The 20,174-nt window shown below is 46.6% G+C and overlaps 2 protein-coding genes across 2 annotated transcripts in view; both read left to right on the forward strand.

The window, feature by feature from the left end:
• The window catches only part of trpm3 (transient receptor potential cation channel, subfamily M, member 3), a 79,309-nt gene extending 65,848 nt beyond the window's left edge, over positions 1–13,461 (forward strand). Inside the window, 12 exon segments of the mRNA XM_035526094.1 lie at positions 2–28; positions 1,662–1,676; positions 1,679–1,732; positions 1,734–1,773; positions 1,776–1,792; positions 2,695–2,946; positions 3,136–3,310; positions 5,316–5,423; positions 6,719–6,869; positions 7,754–7,947; positions 8,273–8,405; positions 8,900–13,461. Of these exon segments, the coding sequence (XP_035381987.1) occupies positions 2–28; positions 1,662–1,676; positions 1,679–1,732; positions 1,734–1,773; positions 1,776–1,792; positions 2,695–2,946; positions 3,136–3,310; positions 5,316–5,423; positions 6,719–6,869; positions 7,754–7,947; positions 8,273–8,405; positions 8,900–10,412 (2,679 nt within the window). The 3' untranslated portion in view covers positions 10,413–13,461.
• Positions 13,462–14,924: 1,463 nt separating this feature from the next.
• klf9 (Kruppel-like factor 9) lies at positions 14,925–18,201 on the forward strand. The gene is made up of 2 exons (XM_027019887.2): positions 14,925–15,687; positions 16,517–18,201. The coding sequence occupies exons 1-2, from the start codon at positions 15,342–15,344 to the stop codon at positions 16,786–16,788; spliced, it is 618 nt and encodes a 205-aa protein (XP_026875688.1). The 5' UTR covers positions 14,925–15,341; the 3' UTR covers positions 16,789–18,201.
• The last annotated feature ends 1,973 nt before the right edge of the window (positions 18,202–20,174 follow it).

Here is a 20,174-nt window from a genome sequence, read left to right on the forward strand (position 1 = left end):
CCCCATCGTCAAGTTCTGGTTCCACACGGTGAGGGAGTCCGAGACCGAGATGCCCGATCCCACCTCCCCCGTCCCCCCCCCGCTTTTTGGCCGATTTATGTTACAGTGTTAGCGGTATGACCACATCACGAAGCTACAGGTTCGTCAGCCCTCCAGGGCTAAGGTTAGAGGGTACTTAAGCATGAGTAGAAAGTAATGCCAACGCTACAGAACACAGCTCAGTACTGAGTGAATGTGAGCACCAGATTCTCTCAGCACTGAGCCCTCAGCCGTCGTCATCGAGTAACGTTCCTTACAGTCAGCACTGCGGAGTCTCTGCGTCATCGTTTCGGAGAAGAAAGCGAATCGATATCACAGAAGGCAATATCATGAGCGTGAATTTCATGGACTGAGGTAGTTTATTTTTCATTATTACTTTTTACATTATTATTTCTGGGCTCCTTGTTTTTCCTCCTATAAACTTTCGAATGCACTTTTTCCATGGTTGCACAACTCAAATCAGCCCAAAAGTTGAAGCCTCTCTTACCTCTTTCTGGAGCTGCTACGTTCTGCTCTCTCTCTCTCTCTCTCTCTCATCTCTCTCATTCTCTCTCTCTCTCTCGGATCTCTCTCTCTCGCTCTCTCTCTCTCTCTCCTCTCGTCTCTCTCTCTCTCTTTCTTCTCTCTCTCTCTCTCTCTTCGGGTCAAGCGGCGTAGATCACACAGCTTCAGCGCGTCGTGCGGTTACGTTATGTGCGTCACGTTTCTCTGAGGGAACGTTCCAGAACGTTCTATGGGAAGGGGCGGGGCCTAATCCGAAACTGACACCCTAGCACTGAGAAATCGACCACCGGATTTAAATCTGGCTCTGGGGACCAGCTCTAGTGACCGAAATCCAAAATACACCTCCGGGTTCACACGTAAGGGTCATCATATATCTGGCAAAGGACACAGAGACGGCTGTTTGTCCTACCGGACCAGGAACATCTGCGCCACAATTAGTAATGGATTGGCAAGATGTCCTTACATAAACCTGTTTTGTGAAATTCTGGTCTATCTGAATGTACTCTAAATACATGCTGTAAGTGTTACAGTGGGTGATGGTGGACCTGACTACCTGTGACACTTTAATGGGGGGCCCTCCAATACCCTTGGAAATATATTGACTTTAGTTTGTATTTCTTTCATGTACTCTGTTATTGTACGGTAAATAGCACCATACTGTATCCTCCGTGAGTTCTGTTTATCTGCATGTGTGTCCAACTTTTTTAGAAAACGGGGCCCTGAACTGTGCCGGCCAGTACATGTAGCAAAGGTGTAGTAACATGAACTAGCCATTTGTTTGAAAAAAAGAAGTCAAAGAACTTGGGGAACAGGGATTTCTTTCATTTTTTAATTAGTTGATGTGACAGACAGTGACTTCTGCTGTCATAACCAAAGTTACGACCAGGTAATAACTTGTAAAATGCGCGCTGTTATTTCCAGAAGAATCCACAGTCACTGCGGGAAAATGGTGTCTGTTGCTTTATTTCCTCCATAGTGGGCCGAAAGTTTGGTGCTCCGGCAGTGCTTACTGTGTCGGTGGTTTTGGTTGGCGTGCCAGTGACTTGCAAGTGCTGCAGCATTTGACGGCTTCCTGGTAAAGGATGTCATTTCCCATGTGTCCCCTTGTTTGGCTGCAGATGGCCTACGTGGGCTATACCTGATGCTGTTCAACTACATCGTGCTGGTGAAGATGGACCTTTGGCCTTCACCGGCAGGAGTGGATCGTGATTGGCTACATTTCACAAATGGCATAGAGAAAATGAGAGAGGTGAGGGGGGCCTTGGGGTTTTTAGCCTGCAGAACACACAATTCCAACTCCAGCCCAGCAGAGCAGAATGCCAAAGCAGAATCGCAGCCCTCCCTGCTTCAGTGTGAGCGGGAGGAACTTGAGAAGCTGCAGAATGCATTTAGAAATGGGCAGGAACAGGCGGAACTGTTTAGCAGAGATGGAGAAGCTCACATCCACTACCTTGCTTGGGAATTTTCATTACCACCTTCAGGAGACCCACCAACCCACAGGGCTTCTTCGCTTTAGAAACAGTCCGTTCTTTCCATGGCCGGTATGGATCGAACACATTGCTGTGGGGTTTCAGCTTAATAACAGAGTAATATTTGTATTACGGCTATTCCGATGTGTTGCCTCCTGCAGCGATTTGGCTATTCCTATATTCAAAATGACGTTTTAGCCGAGATGGAGTGCTATGCCAGCCTTTTTAGAACCCCTAAATCCCTGGGCTGTCTCCATGCATCTCCATGCAGACTTGATTAAGACGCTAGTTTGGAGTGTGTGGTATTCTTTACCTAGCTTTCAAATGCAGGCCGACTCTGCCCCCTACTGGCAATAAACCCAATGTACTCTTAAACCATAATTTACAATGTGAATTATTATATTAAAAAGCTGCATGCAAGTTGTGAAATAAGAATTAAAAATAGCCAGCGAATAAACCAGAAAATGTGTCCAATTAAAATATGTAACTCTCTCTCTCTCTCTCTCTCACATGTACACACACACACACACACACACACACACACACACACACATACACGCACACACGCACACACACACACATACACGCGCACACGCACACACTTACACACACACACTCACTCACACACACACACACACACACACACACACACACACACACACACACACACACACACACACAGATTCTGATGTCGGAGCCTGGTAAGATACTGCAGAAAGTGAAAGTGTGGCTGCAGGAATACTGGAACATCACTGACCTCATGGCCATTCTCATCTTCTCCATTGGCATGGTGCTCCGCCTCCAGGACCCGCCCCTCATGAGTTATGGGCGGGTCATCTACTGTGTCAATATCATCTATTGGTACATCCGCCTGCTCGATATCTTCGGAGTAAATAAATACTTGGGCCCCTACGTGATGATGATTGGCAAGATGGTGAGGCCTTTTATGTCATCAGCTGATCAATAATATTGATCGATAAGTCAGTCGATAACCTTCTCATAGCACACTGTATTGTTGCATTCACAATTGCAGTAGTCCAGTTGCAAGAAGTCTTTTTGCTGTTTGTAACTTTAACTGGGTTCCTCTCACTCTCTTTCTCTCTGTCCCTCTCTCACCCCCCAGATGATTGACATGATGTACTTTGTGATCATCATGTTGGTGGTCCTGATGAGCTTCGGGGTGGCGAGACAGGCCATCCTGAACCCCAATGAGGACCCCTCCTGGATGCTGGCGCGGAACATCTTCTTCATGCCGTACTGGATGATCTATGGCGAGGTCTTCGCCGACCAGATCGACCGTAAGCCTGCCACCCTTCCTGCGGAACAGAGAACACAGCGGGGCCCACGGGGGTTTGACATGCTGGAAGCTACAGCTGTATATGTTTCATGACGGGACCTTTTTGGATCACCCAGGCTCCTGTAGAAATATTTGATACATTATATACATTGTAGTCTAAGAATTTATTTGAAGATCCAGGAAATTATATATATATATGACACTTACGACACCTTTGAGTGCATATAAATATATATATGACAGCTCATGACGGCTTATGACTCAACGGTGTCATGAGCTGTCATGACAGACCAGAGTGCCTGTGCTAATAAGTCTCAGGGAGCCATTAGTGAGGCAGTGCTTTCATTCCTTTGCTGGTTGCTCATGGAAACATGGGTCCCTAACGAGTCAGTGGAGCTGTGGGGTCTCAGAGACACCAGTAGACACACACACACACACACACACACACACACACAGAGACAGATACGAGGTGGTTTATGGAAAAAAAAGAAAGAAAAAAAAAACACTGGTGCAGAATGGATGGATACTTGTATAGATGGATGAGAAAAAAAATGTTCACCTTAGGTCAGAGGTCAGACCAATCCCTGCTCAAGCTACTCTCACTCTGGGAACTGATCAGGAATGAGGACGGAAACACACAGGCCTTACTATTATCCGTTTTAGACGTAAACGGAAGTTTGAATCATTATGACCACTGGAAGGCACCTCAGACATGATGGCCAGGAGCACAGGAGAACCTGGGAGAAGATGTGAATGCAGTCAGGAAGCGCCACGACCGCGCCACTGCCGACAGCAAATGCTCGCTCACCGTCGGACCACGAGATTGACAGCAAACAAAATGGTTTACAGGATTCAGTCATGTCAGCAGCATGTCCTGCCAGCTGCCGCGATTCCTGAAGGGGTTTGGAGGTTGTACAATCCGAAGAGGAGCGGCGAACAAACTCGACAGCTTTCATGTCCGTCCGACACCTTTTATAGGGTCACAACTGGTTGCGCACCTGGTGAATTTAGCAAAGTCGCACGTGGCACCATAATTGCGTGAGGGTTAGATTAAGAAACAAATGCGACGGGATCTCTGCTGCTACTCGAGGACGAATACAAAATACAAACCATTTTTGTTCCTTGTGCTCCTTTCTGATATTCACGCTCCTTCTTGCCTCGCATCGTTCAGCATTAGTTAGCGGCAGCACCTTTTTTTTGTTGTAGTTGCAAATCTGATAACTTGGCGTTGCCGTAGAGACAGCGTGACCTACCCCCCATTTATAAAACGCGTGCGCGCGCCGTCACCTGTCAGATGACGCTGACACTTTTCTCCTGAAGTGTAATTTAGGCTTCAGGTGTGTTAACAGAGTGCTATTTGTTCTCTTCTCTTTAATGTTGACAAAGTAATGAAATGTCTTTTCCTAGTCATGGATTAAAATTCAGGCAAGGTATTCCGAGTTTAATGCGTTTGGGGCATCTCTGGAGAAAGCTGTTCCAGGAGGAAGGTGGGGATTTTAAGGAATATTCCTGCGTTTCTGACCTAATCTCCATCCGTCCATATCTGTAAGACTTGGTCAGTTATAGTCTTTTACCTTTCTTGTTTTCTAAATATAAGAGAACCATTTTGATATTATCATCCACGGTAATCAGCCGTGTGGTACAGACAGGGTAGAGATTAGGTTAAAACACAAACATCTTAATATAATACCAATTAGCAGGCCTACATCGAAAAAAGGCCCAAAGAGGCTTTTTGCTCCTTTTCTGGAGGATTCTAGTTTTTACAGCAACTAGGCAGTAATTTCCATAGAATTGTTGTGCACCTTCTAATGTCTAGAGCCTGGCACTATAGAGTTGAGTGTAGTGGCTATTATTCACAGTACAGTATGCGTGTGGTGTTCTGTCTGTGTGTGTTTGTGTGCGTGTGTGTGTGTGTGTGTGTGTGTGTGTGTGTTTGTGTGCGTGTGCCCAAAGTGGATGGCCCAAAGATAAGAGAGCTGAAATAACAATGTCATTTTTTGTTTCAGATGTCAATAGTAGGAAGCTACAGACCAGGCTGAACGAAAAACTCTGGCCGGTCGAAAATTACATTCGTGCTCAAGGAACTGGGCGTAACAGTGGTCCATCCCACATAGGCAATTTCAAACATACATACAAATTAATAAATACTTCCATAAGAGCTCTGTTACCAGCACCATTCCAGTTTCACCGCCATGCCATCTGCAATTCACCCTCTCCCCGTAGGGGCCATGGGAGTCCGACTGCACGGCAACTTAATGCGCGTTTCCATGCTGGGGATTCTTGTCAGTTCCCGTTGCCCGTTACACCTTATCAAAGGGGGAAAAAAAGAAACGCCAGGCCAGGCTTATGTTTCTGATCTCTGTCATGGAAACCTGATTACGCTGAACCCATCCGCGACGCCTCATCCCCGCTGAACACCAGCGGAGACGCCACGGCCATTCATTCTTCCCCACTGAGCGTTCAGTAGTCCAGACTCCTGAACGCTTGGGCTAAGCGCGCTTCCAGATACAGGCTCCAAACGACTGTGGCGCTCCGTTTTTACACGTTTCCTTTTATGCATCGAATGCAAGGCTTACCTTTAAAGCTAAACAGTCAGCTCAACCCACCTTGTGTATGATTTGGTCAAATTTCCTATATTGGGAAAAGCATATATATGCATCTGAATATTATGATTATGCGGACTGCGCAATGTGTTGGCGCAAATGTCAACACGCGTATGATTTTCTCCCCAAACTCCACACATTTACCACCTCTCCTCATCAGCAAATGTTTTTTCATGTGGTTCAGTTGTCAGAGTTTTTTTGACAGATCTGAATCTCAACCCTAAAGCGCAAAAAAAAAAAGAAAAAAAAAAGAAAAATCCGATTTGAACGCAAACTGATGTTACTTCAGTTCTCTACCTTTGGGCTTCCGAGTGTGAGTCGCAGTAAACGAAGGATTACGAGGCTTACGAACTCGGTTGATGATGACAACTTTTCTTGAAAGCCACCGCAACTGAACCATCCTTTATGGAAAAAAAACGTGCAATGTATTTTGAATACATTGTGCGCAATGTCCAATCATCCTGTTACAAGACTGCTACCCTTCTGAACATCGATATATTTTAAACATGGCATGCATGTTTAAATATATTGGAGAATGCGATTGTACATAAACAAATATATTGTGGAATATATTTCATACACACATTTCAGTGCATACAGTTTCACCATTTGGGTTTCTCGCTCCTTATCGCTCGCCTAAATGCCGGCGTGCCCGTGAAAACCAGGCCGATAAGAGATCGACACACACGTTGCTCACGCCATTCCGGCTGTGGTTTCTGTTTCGTTTCGTTGCTCGTCAAAGCTTTCGTGTCTCTCCATCTGCCCGCTGTCCCGTCCCGGCGCTGATTAACGCCGTCTCTCTGCAGCGCCCTGCGGCCAGAACGTCACCACTGAGGACGGGGCCATCGTGACCCTGCCCCCGTGCAAGACCGGAGCGTGGATTGTCCCCGCCATCATGGCCTGCTACTTACTCGTGGCCAACATCCTTCTGGTCAATCTGCTCATCGCTGTGTTCAAGTACGCCCCGCTGTATCATGGACCCATCCCTCACATTCAGAAAAGAGGCATATGTCAAATATTACAGTTATTACGGTTATTACATAAGGCAACTGAAAACACCTGTGAATCAAAGGTGCAGTTTATAGTTTTTGGCCATCTCTACTGTGAGGGTAAATAGTCTTTTTTTTTTTTTTATTGATTTATATTCATCCATTGTTAATAAGTGTATTACAGCCTACAGACAGCTATCAGACACAACAGGTCATGTAGTTTGATAATGAAAATGTTCCACTGCTAATACCTCACAGTACAGCTTCCAAGCAGTTTACCTGTTTATATCGTCGAGACGCACAACTAACCTGCTGGCCAGCTAGCTGCAGTAGTCGAATAAGTCCCATTTGTAAGATACCTGGCTAGGTTATAACTAGTTGAACTAATGACAAACAGATTAACATGGCCAATAAATATCCAATATGAGATTTGTTCTTTTGTACATAGTCTAATCTGAGCTGTTAAAATCATATAATAGTTAAAGAACTACAAACCAGCTACCAACTACATGTCCAGGAGAAGAAAACACAACTTTAGCATCTGTTTTGATGCCTCTCAAAATTTGAAGAGTCTCTCCGGTTCAATGTGCTGTCTATACTGACAATAGCTTCACTTCTTGATGCTCCTCAGTCTACTTGACTGCAACACAATCTCCTCCATCAGTAAGGTTGAAAATGGCAGAACACCACAAGCAGCTAGTGGGCGTTTTGTAGGTAATATATGTAGGTAATATATTCTTGTAAAGAAGGAACAAAAATCTAGCCACTCTAGTGGGTCGGTCCCGTGTTTGTTCTTAGCGACAGCCTGTGCCCCGCTATGGGAAGTGAGACTGCTGTCTTCTGCCTCCACAGCAACACCTTCTTCGAGGTGAAGTCCATCTCCAACCAGGTGTGGAAGTTCCAGCGGTACCAGCTCATCATGACCTTCCATGAACGTCCTGTGCTTCCTCCTCCCCTCATCATCTTCAGTCACATGACCATGGTCCTGAAGCATCTGTGCTGTCGCTGGAGAAAGCACGACGATGATGAGCGGGACTTCGGCTTGAGTGAGTGACCATCCTATGGCCTCTCAGTACAACTACACTACGGCATTACACAAACAGCATCGCAGAGTTTAGTTTTCAAAACACACACAGTTCAGCTTTTTGGGGTAATTATCAAGCTTTTTTTGAGCTGAAGCGGATGCATAGAAGCAGGAAGGTACTAAATTGTATGGTTTGGCGGCTGTCAAGTATGAAGTGTTCAAAAGGATTTGGTGACCTTGATGTAAACCAGAGTTAGCTCATTTAAACGACACAGACGTACTGCTTACTGCTGCAAAAATTTGGATAAAAAAAAAAGTTGCACCTGAACTCCCTTTGACCTGACTAGAACTCTTCATCACGGAAGATGAGCTGAAGAAAGTCCACGACTTTGAAGAGCAGTGCATTGAGGAGTATTTCCGAGAGAAGGACGACCGCTTCAACTCCTCCAACGACGAGAGGATACGCGTGACATCCGAAAGGTTTGCAGGCCCCAAAACCAGGGGAACCATACTTGCTTTGACTCACAGTCCAGTGTGTAATATCCAAGCATCAAAAGCTTGGCCTAGAGCCCTAATAAAACATTTAATAAGGATATTCCCCACTATTGGTAAGATCAGTTTTGCTTTATCCTGACTGACCCAGCCAAGCTGACATATGACCCGCGTCCTCTGATATTAATTCATTTAATTAACCCTTGAGGAGGGTGTTTGAGTACCATTTGAGTATAAAATGTACCCAACCTGTTTATGCTTTTTTTTTTTTTTTGTGTCAGTGATTTCAGGCCTCTTTAAACGCTGATGTTTTTCCAGATGTTCAGGAATGTTCTGCCAATCCTGCCATGATGATGCAGCTCTTAGTTTCTTATACTCAGTAACTTTCCCTGCTGTCTTGATTTGGTGCTTGGAACAAAATCATGGACGTTTAGTTTCGTGAACTTGAACCTGTCAACCTTTTGCGCGTTTTACTGTGCCAGGGTGGAGAACATGGCCATGCGTCTGGAGGAGGTCAACGAGCGCGAGCACTTCATGAAGGCCTCCCTGCAGACCGTGGACATCCGCCTGGCCCAGATGGAGGAGCTGATCGGCCGCATGGCCGCCGCCCTGGAGAGGGTGGCGGGGGTGGAGCGTGGCGAGATGAACAGAGCACGCTCCAGGACCTCCTCTGACTGCACCGACACAAACTACATCCTGAGGCAGGGCAGCTTCAACAGCCAGGAGGGCAACGCCGCCTACCGGCTGCAGGAGTCTCTGGAGCAGGGCGGCGAAGAGTCGCTCTCACCCACCTCACCTACAGCGCTAGTGCCGAGGGCACGGAGCCACTCCTTCTACGTGGGGCACGCCTCCAGGGAGAGGTGTGGGCCGGACCGCACGGAGGGTATCTTCAAGGAGCGCTCCTTGAGCTTGCACCGAGCCAACAGCTCGCAGTCCGTTTCGTCGGGGGCTGGCCCCAAAGAGTGCAGGCCTGCCCCTCTGAACACGCTGTCAGTTCAGCAACAACATCGACCTTCGTCCTGTATAGATATATACGTGTCGACTTCAGAAGAGGCCCCGCCCACAGAGACCTTCCTGGAGCCAATCAGGATGCTCCCTCCACTTGCACGAGACTCCTCCCTCCAGTCCGAGATCATTGAAGGGGCGCTATCCGGGGGGCGGGACTACGGGGTAAGGGCGGGGCCAAGCGAAAGACAACCAGACGGCACAGTCCTATTCGAGGACAGTGCCGCCGCTGACCTATCGCTGTGCTCCGCCCACCTGCTACCAGAATCCCTTCCCCCCTGGGACCCAGATCCATCCCCTCCGCCGTCGGCGGGCATCCTGGAACGTTCCAAGAGCAGCCGCTTCCTCTCGGCAGCGGGGCACCTGTTCCTGGATGAGCCGCCGCTGGTGAAGTCCCACAGCCTGATGTTCCCCCTGCGTGGTTACTATGGCGGCATGGGTGTGCAGGTGAAGGCGGCCGAGTACACCAGCATCACGGACTGCATCGATACGCGCTGCGTCTCCGCCCCGTACCCGGCGCCCGAGCGCTCCGACTCCCCCAGCGGCTCATTCACCTTCGAGAAGCCTCAGGACATGGGCGTCTCACACCCGGAGCGGGACGCGGAGCTGAGCCACGCCGAGTCCGACCCCGAGGAGTCTGCCGAGGGCCCGGCCAATGCCGGCAGGCCCTGCCCCGGCGGGAGCGGAGGGGGCGGCATGGCCATGGACCTGGGCCTGGGCCTGGCTCTCGGGCCCTTCTGCTCTCCGCTGTCCAGGTTGGAGCGGGCCAACAGCTGCTCCTCATCAGAGGACTCTCACTCCAACATCTACGCCCGGAAGAGCTTCTCCATCGGCGAGCGCATGGACAAGGGCCGCAGCGGCTCCAGGAATCCATTCCAGAGGAGCAAGTCTGGCGCCAGGCCCGAGGGGAAGAAGGACACACTCTCCCTGAGGAAGCTGGCTAAACCCTCAGCCTTCCAGAGCTTCGACGGCAGGCACAACCTCACGTGATGACAGTGGAGGTTACGGATCATGACGTCATAGAGCTACTGTAGTATGCGTAGGATGGAGAAAGGGGCTCTAACTTGTTCGTTGTCCAAGGGCCCATCCATCAAGCAGTCAGCACTGTTTGGGTGAATTATGTGCTCCACATTGTAATGGTCTGTGATGGTGAGCAAATTAGCGCACTATGACGCCGTAGTACATGTCTGGATTTTCTTCAGTTAGACGAACATTGCCAACTGGCTAAAAATGGTTCCTTTGAACTGCTAATGTCTAATGTTCATTCTTTTCTGTGGTTTGGGGTGGAAATAGAAGAGCAGACTTCAAATGCATTTTCTATAGAAGAACAGGGCATTCCCTACACAGTTTAGATCTAAACAGAATGACTTTCCTCTCTCTCTACTCTAATCAAGACCAATGGAAAATACATCTTAATATTTTGATTTCTCCTATCCATGTTTTAATCACATTGATTGTGGTTCGAAATCTAACTCAGCTTAAACCTTAAAAGGAAATACTGAAATATTTTTTAAGAAGGAAATAGACATGAGGTGAGATTTTGTTGTATATAATTTTTTTCATTTATCTTGGACTTATTTACTCTCTACCACATAAGGCACACACTTCAACACATGTAGACATTCTTATATGTACAAACGCACATATATTTTCTCAAATGTGGAATGTAGATTCAATCTAGATGATCATGAGACATACTTTTTTTTGAACCCTTGCTTTTTAGACCCTTATAGGGTGCAACCAGTGCTTTTTAAATGTTTGCTCATATAAGTTGAAGAGCTACACTATTTAATTTTATTTTTTCCCCACGAAATTTCTCTAGGCCACGTTTCTCTAACCATCCTAGCAGGACACTAGAAGAACAAATATCAAGCATGATATTAAAAATCGCCTTGGCTTTCAACGTTCAACGCAAACACCCGTATGTTCTTAATCATACAGCTGCTTCCATGCCACCGTATTATCATGTAAAGAACACGTCGTGATTTTACCTATCCTGTCATTCTGAAAGTGAACACACTTTCATTTAATTAGCCAAAAATGAAAAGATTATCCGAGCACCAATTAACGCCACCAACAGCTTCATTTATTATACAGGACAGAATTTGTCTTAAAAAATGATTGGATTCATGATCTTTTTAGCTTCTTTCCACAGGCGAGATGTGTTTATGTAGACTTGCTATGCAAGAAGCCGGAGCAGGTGCGCACAGGGAGCGGTTCTTATGCACTTTAGGACAGGCGTTGGTTGGACGTGTGCGCATCTCTACACACTGCGAGCCTTCCCGGGGGTCTGGAGTGGAGCCGTGATACCGGGGGGCTAGGACTCACCAACTGGGACCGCATGCTGCCGTTAACGTTGTGTTCCACATTTTTAAAACACTGATTGGGCAAAAACAGCTCGCAAGTGCATTTTTTGTCGTCATTTTCTTTTGTCATATAGTTTCTTTGCATTTTTCTGTTCAAACAGGCTACAGTATGATTACTAGCTTAATTACCTTGCTTTGTCACATGTATATACAAACTTGATTTCAGAAATTATTCTTTATGACGATTATTTTCTGTGGTTATGCTGGGGGAATTTGGGTAGCACTGCATATTTGCATTTTCTTTTAAAAAGAAAATCTCACTGGCTATATTTATCCGTGTCATATTTGCAGAATCACTTTAATTTGTTTATGTTTAGTTCTTTTAAAAAAAAGAAGCAACCCTAAAATTTCAGTGACTAGTCGAAAGACAAAGTAGTGTTAGAACTGAGACTTTGAAGCAATACAACTAAAAGGAAACTATTGTGAGGTTTAAAAATGATAATAGGAAGATTATCAGTGTCCTGTCTGCCTCCACTATGTAACCTAGTTCTTTTGCCTTATTCACGTGCAATAGCGATAAGAGATTTTAATATTTAATTACTAAAATCCACTCTATATCACAAGATATAGAAGTAGTCATTGGAGATCTGTGTTAACCAAAAACAAGTTTGAAAAAATAGACTAAAAATGTCAAATGTATTTTTCTTGTGCATATTCAGATCACTGTGGCTTCCATCGAGTCTAATATATTGCATATTACTGCGGTTTCTTTTACGCAGTTTGACCTTTGACCCAAACAAAGAGAAGGGCAACAGCATAGGAGCCTTAAACGAAGGGTGTGTCTACAGAGCCTTCAGACCAAGGCACTGGACTGGTTTCCATTACCATTGGACTGGTTCCAGCCAACAGGGAAGTGAAGCTTTGGTACTGGGGCCTGTGCTGTTTGAGACCCCCCCGACACACCTGGGCAAGGTCTTCTGCTAATCATGAAGGCCTCTGTGAGTTGGTCCACCATGCACACTTGGCCCCAGAACCGTTCCCTGTGCTGTACGACAGCGCCCATGAACCTTGGTGTTCGGGGGGAACCACCTCCCAATGCGCTCTTGATCAGTGCATCTAGAACTCTCTTCAAACAAGAGCAGGTATCCCATAAGCACCTGGCTTGTCACACGTCTAGGTTCTGTACGCATTCTCCATAAAATGCACGGACCCTGGATCATCGCTGCGTTTAACATGAAGGAGCTAGAGAGAAGGTTTCTGTGAATCTGTTAACACTATGAAACAACCTTCCCAGCGTTGTGCCAAAACCATATGAGGAAACGTCATGTACAGTATTTTCTTAATATTTTCCTATACAGTAGCAAACAGGTTTGTGAATTATACTCCACATTGAAACCCACATTTATCCCTCAGCCCTGTCACCTTTTTTATTTGTTTGTGAGCACTTGTTTGCTAATGAGTCCAAGCACACGTTTTCCGCAATAATATTGTAGTTTTATCTGAAGGGGTCATAGTTGATTTAGTGTCCTAAAAAAATGCATGTCGTTCTTCCACAGGATATGAAATGAATTCTGGGAAGTGAGAGAACAGAGGGTATGGGTGGGAGGAGTCTCACCCACCCACAGTAGTAGGTTAAGTATTTGGATGCAAATACAAATATGTATTCTTTAATATTCCTTAATGTGAATAGGATGTTTGGCATGTATTACTAAATAAATGAATATTTAAGTGAATTAGTCATGGTTTTGTGTGTGTGTGTGTGTGTGTGTGTTCTATTTCTACCATGAAACCAGATCACTGGCCTGCATTTGAAGACAGTGACGATAAAGCTGCCTGCACTTTCAAAAGTGTCGAGGTGGCGCACACAGACACGAGGTGGCGCTGCCGTGCAGAGGCACGAGGCGACGCTGGGCGGCGGTCACGCTCTCGTCTGCTCCGCGGATGGAACATTCTGTTCCCCAAAAACAGACGCACGTGGCGCAGCACCGGTTAAAGTGAAAGAAAAATAAAATACCGCCAACAGGGTGACCCAAATCCGCCTCGAGAACGGCTGCTCAATGCAAGTGATTACAAGCGAGGACGCGACTGTGTTCGCATAAATCGATCCCGATGCAAATCTCGAAGTCCTGCATAAATGATTGCGTATATTTCCAACCTCCCTCGTCCCGAGCCACATGCTCCCGTAAACATGAAAGAGGCGTGTCCGTGAAGCCTGGAGACCCCGGTGCCCAAAAGGCTGTGTATGTCAGTCACGTAACACTGACACTGAGTAGCATTGTTTAAAGTGATTAAAATGCAAGTCTGATGGCCTGTTCGGACGGCCTTAAGGAGTGTGATAGCCGAATTGTAGACTACCGCTGTTTTGTGGGTTGGAAAAAAAAGGCTACTGAGATCGATAATAACCTTCCTTTAATATGTTTGCTTCATTTAAAGTTATACCTTTTGGGTTAATTTATCTTGGGCAACTACTGTGTTCCTGTTTACTCATCCGAGGACTAGGCTACATATGCGCGAACCAGGTCGGGCACGGGCCGTCCTGTCTTCGGTGTAAATACTTCTTTCCTAGAATTGTGTCCTAGGGTGAACCAACTCGTGTCCGTGCTTTACTCTGAAAAGAGTCATATTACACTCGCTCCGATTGGCTAACCTTTCCCTCTCAGAGGCTCACTGCAACCCCCACTGCCTCCGCTACCCCTGTCCCATTCATGTACAGGTTGGAGACACAATGATACGATCAACAAGCCCAGATGGATTCGCTCTCGTACTAAAAGACCCAGCAGCGCCGTTACGAAAGTGCGTAGCCGCTTCACCCGTGTGGCTTATCTGTTTATTTTAAAGCTTTTATTATTTTTATTTTTTTTAATTAAGTTAACTTTATTTTATTTTTATTTTGTACTGCACTTTCCCCCCCCCCCCGTTCCGTTTTGAATATGCTTGTCTCATACATTTCTTTCCTCTTTTTTCCCCAACGTCCATGCGCTTAACATGCTGGGGGTAAAAGAATATTAATCACGTGCGACCGAGGGAAGTTGCACCCAGTGTTTCCGAGCGAGCGCGTGCAGCAGATCACACTTTACGACTTCCCAGCGCGCGCGTTGGCCGCGAGAACCACCCCCCCCCCCCCACGCCTCCCCCGGGCTTCGGCTCGGTGAAGGCGATTGGACGATCGGGCTGTCAATCTCTCGCTACCTTGGTGATTCCCGGTAGCGCGTTCCGGGAGCGCGTGGAATGGAGCCTGGCGACCAATCAGACCGCGGCCCCATGATGACGCCCCGGGATTCCGCGAAATTGTGTCTTTCGGAAGAGCACGCGAGTTGTGACATTAGGAGACTAAACTCATAACCGGGGCGGATCAGTTCTTCTGATGATGTTTAATCGCGGTGGTAAAGCTGCCAGTATTTTGTTCCCGTCATGAATTAACGTGGAATCTCACGTTATCCGTCACGTATAGGGCGACACGCGTGGGGGGTGGTGGAGTCCACGTTTCCTGGAGTTAACTCTGAAGTATAGACGCTTTTGACAAACGGATGTTATTCCCCCAAATCCCAGAGGCGCACTTAAAATCGAGCTGTTTGTAAACGTTTGTTCGGTATTTACCGAAAACGGCGCAGGCATGACGGACATTGATCATGAGCTCTCCAACGGGTCGAACAGCGAATGTTCGGAGGCGCGGAGTCCCGGGGAGATGTCGGAGGACAGCCAGGAGAGCCGGACATTGCTCATGGTGGCTATGATCCTCCTGGACCTCAACCGGAGCGTGAGGGAAAGCCGGACAAAATGCGGCAGCGTGTTGTTACCGGAGCGCTGCAGACCGAACCAAACGGAGCCGAAGCGTCCTCGGACACGGCAGAGCGGCAAGCGGGTCCGCGCCGACAAGAGGCACGGGTGTCCGTACGCCGGTTGCGGGAAAATGTACGGCAAATCGTCTCATCTGAAAGCACATTTTCGAGTGCACACGGGTAAGTGTAGTCGGAGGATGGCGCATAAAGACTTTGTGTGTTTTGTTGCAAAAAACGCCGCAGATTGTACATTTCGGCTTTGCGGTGTTGGCTGCGATAATCGGTTAACCGGACCGCGCGTAGAAAGTGTGGGTTTGCGCGAGTTCCACTGGGTTAGCGGGGGAGGCGGGGGTGTTGGGGTGGGGGTGGGGGTGGGTGGGGGAGGGGAGGGGATGGGGCGGGGGTGTAACCGCAGGCGGAGCGCGACGGTACATGTGGGTGGAACAGTACGAATTGTTATTCATCGAAGTCCGAGCAAACAACGCGTGCGGTTTGAAACAGGGTTGCGTCATGACGTCTTTATAAAACACTGATAAAACATACGTCACTAGAGGATCCCGACTTAGATTTTTGGGGGAGGGGGGCAGATGACCTTCGTTTGAAGATATCGATCTTACATATTTGTATCGTGTTTATTATTGTTTCTGAACATACGTCGATGGGCTCGTGTAGCGAAAGGTGCCTCATTACCACATTACGGTAGTCAGTAGGTCCTGAACCACCCCGCGTGCTTCATTGCGACACCCACCCCCTTTGGCCGTGTGTGACCTCGCGCTTCCTGTTGTGAACATTCGACTCGTGCGGTTTCTGGAACTGTAATTTAAAGGTGCGCGAGTGGGCGCGCGCGCGACTGCTATGCAGTCGTTACAGAGGACACTTGCGCGCTATTAAAAAAACTAAATGCAGAAACCCCCAGGCGACAACACTGCACAAATTGTGTGAGCAAAACCATTTCTGAAAGGACTGTTCTAATGCAACGCTCCTCTTTCTCCCTTGGGCGCGGGCGCAGGTGAGAGGCCGTTCCACTGCACCTGGCCCGACTGTGCAAAGAAATTCTCTCGCTCGGACGAGCTGACGCGACACTTCCGCACGCACACGGGGGAGAAGCGCTTCGCGTGCCCCCTGTGCGACAAGTGCTTCACGAGGAGCGACCACCTGACCAAGCACGCGCGCCGGCACGACGGCTTCCACCCCGCCATGCTGCGCAGCCCGTGCAGGAGGACGCGGCGCGCGACGGCCCCCGCGGCGTCTCCCGGCTCCGCGCAAACGGGCTGCGCTTGAGTAGCGCCGATGGCTCGGAGATGCGCGAGCCTCTCTGGTCCTGTCGTCTTTAGCAAGGCTGCATGCGCTAATGTTCATGTAACAGGACCTTTGCGCTGTCGTGCTACCCGTCTTTTACCCGTCTCTCTTGCACCGACAACTAGTTTAATCGACCACAAATTGTGTACGTGGAGATGCAGCTTACTGTTAAAGGGTCGGTTGACATGCACGTGTTGGAGAGGCCTACTCGAATGCTATTTTTGAGCGATTCAGTCGTGTGGACAGTGACAGTAGTACGTAATGCTGTTAACGTGCATCACAACGTAGTCTGCCATTGGGATTTTTTGTGAATAGATAGCTAATAGCACGAGCTATTATTATGTCAAAACGCCACAAACCTCTCGCCACAGGTTAGACACGGGCTTCACGCGAGGTTAAAGTACAGCAAACACAATTTTTTATAGCCTAATGACATGCAACACGCGTTGGGATCACACGAGCATGTCTACGCGTCTCATTTTAACTCCGCAAAAAACAATGTAAAAGGCTAAATACGTTTATTTCTCCGTTAGTTCCATGTTCGCAATCGGAAATCTGCAGCTGTGGGCCACGAAATCAGCAAAGTACACCGTGCGCTGCAACTGCGCCTCGTCACTCGAGCGCCCCCGAGTGGCGCACAGTCCTGTTATATGTCTGGTTTATTATTATGGTTGTGTTGGCGAGATGTATTTTTTCCCCCCAGCCGTTTCCTGTGTGTGGAATGCTCCATCCATAGCCTGATTTTCCCGCTGCGGTTTCGGCAGTGAATTGCGTGCTGCTGCACGGCCGGTCGAGGCGAAATGTTCATTTACTTGAAATATCGATGCTGTGATTTGTCAGCAGGTTGTGAGCAGCCAACCAAGCAGATCACAACATAAGATAGCCAGGGTAATCTAAGCACATACCATAGCACACAATTAATGTGAGGCAGAGAAGCTGCTAGTCAAACAATCCACAATCCATCCACACACACACACACACAAATTACATCTGCATTAGGAGCTTTTAGGTTTAAGTGCTTTTAAGGTTTGGTTTTTGCAATGATTTCAAACTGCGCTCATGAAATGGTAGGAGCCAGTTGACATGACAACCACTTCCGCTGTACGTTGTACTGGGCCCAACCTGTGACTCTTCTCCAAAGTTACACAAACTTTTTTCAGGTTATGAATGTACAATGAGAGGATGATACCACTCACCATCAATGCTTTGCACACAAAAAATGAACTTTCATCATTAATCACCACAATACTTCAGAGCAAACATATCTGTACATACGAGGGCAATTTAAAAGTTTCTTTCACACTGGGTTATTTTAAACAGGGTGGCAACATTCACCCTATATGTTTTCCATGGTCATTCATTTCAAAACAAATTAAAACATGGTGAAACCATCAACTGTTGTATGTGGCTTCTGTACATCTAACTTTTGTCTCAAGAGTAACTAGGATTTGATGTGCATTTTATACCTTTGGAGTATTTCATGCAGCAAAGTCACTTTTTTTTAGCCATATAAGGCACAAATCAAGGGTGCCAAAAAGGCGAACTGCCCAATAGGAGAACTGCCAAACAGGAAAACTGCCCAACAGTAGAGCTGGTGTTGGGCATTCCAACTGGACAGTGCCGACATTTGTTTCATTTGCTATAAACGACCTAGCTGTGTGAAATCTTTCACCATCTTAATACAGGATAAGCGTTTTCCCAAAGTCAGTACATGTGAACAAGTTAATTCTGCCTTAGGTTTATTGATTTCATACACAACAGAGATGAACATAGTCAATACATAAATGAATATTTATTTCCACAGTCAGTAAAATAACTTAAAAAAAAATCATAATACGCTGTCCATTGAAACCTCTCACTGAAACAAACATAGCAGCAGACCTGACAGGTGAACATGAGCTGTATAACTGGTTCTTTAAGGCATACTCTAACGGTGCATTCAGCCAAGGTGTGGAAAAAGTGAAACAGAAACAAAGACATTCTAGTACAGCTAGCTTATCATGAGAAATTGTGACACAAAAAATGACTAATAATTAATAATAATAGCCCTCAGGGAAGTTCTAATTTAGACTAGTTATTTAGTTTAACACTGCTGGGGGTTGTCCACCATTGGTGTTTTTCACTGTAGCCTGATCTTCTGAGATGTGCTACCTACACATGTGAGCTATGTCTTATAAAGCATATGCACAAAAAAATGACACTGCTGATATTAAAGAGACTGGAAATCGTAATGAGAACTAACACAGCAACGCTATCATTTGTGTTAGCAGTAGCGTGGCCTGTTGGTCTTTTTATGCTCCCCATACACATTTAACAGCAAGGAAAACCATGAGAGTTCCAGATCTCCATAACAGTTCATTTATAACCCTTATCTTACTGACGTTTTATAACCTACTTAATAAATTGCGCATAAAAAGAGAATTTGTTGATCAAAATATGAATCACTGCAAGATGCTGCTTCAGCCCCAAGACAAAAAGTTATTTGTTGCTTAAATTGATTCCATATACTTGTGTTTGAATTAGTTGTACTACATTGCCCTATACTTACCAAGTTGTAAACACTGTGGCATTTGAGGTGCAAAATGACGAGTATGGTTACAGTGCAGGGTTTACGAGCGTCACGTAGAAAGCATTACCAGTGAAACGGGTCGTTTTAAGGCTTGTGACACTTGTCTGAATGTTATGTCACGTTATAAAAAATATAACACGGGTTATTATGGGCAAATAATTTACAGAAGTAAATCAGATAACGTCATAACGGCTGTGACGATACAGTGAGCAGGGTGCATTTGGTACGGATATACATGCAGGAAGGTTTTATTAATGACAACACAAGCGACCGCGGCCAGAGCGCAAAAAGAGTGGACAGTGTTATTACGACACAAGGGAATGGGTGATGTCATGTTTGTGTTCGTCGTCACCGTACAGTACGGGGAGGCTCCGTCCTGCTGTTGGCGTTACAAAAAGCCAATTACGGGACACAAAACACGTTCAAATTCGCAACGATAAACACTCACTCACACCAAAGTCTTCATATGCACATTTTTACTTCGAACACACCTTCGATTCGATTTACGTCTGTAAACGAAATAGCGTCAAATCTGTAATGATTCATCCAGAAGGAAGAAGAATGCATTAAGTTCATTCAGGTACACCAAATGAATACGATTATAAACACGACTTCTTTAGTGATATATAATCTACCGTGTTATATAGGCTAGATTGATAGGGGGGTGGGGTTGGTTCTTTTTTAGAGACACATTCTTCTTGTGAATCATTGCTCCGGATGTGAACAGAGAACCAGCCGAGCTCGGGCAGCGCCGGAGAATAAACAAAGCAACAACCGAAAGGGAAAAGTGCAGTGTTGT

The sequence above is a fragment of the Electrophorus electricus genome, chromosome 5, assembly GCF_013358815.1.
Source record: "Electrophorus electricus isolate fEleEle1 chromosome 5, fEleEle1.pri, whole genome shotgun sequence".
In the NCBI taxonomy this organism is placed as follows: domain Eukaryota; kingdom Metazoa; phylum Chordata; class Actinopteri; order Gymnotiformes; family Gymnotidae; genus Electrophorus; species Electrophorus electricus.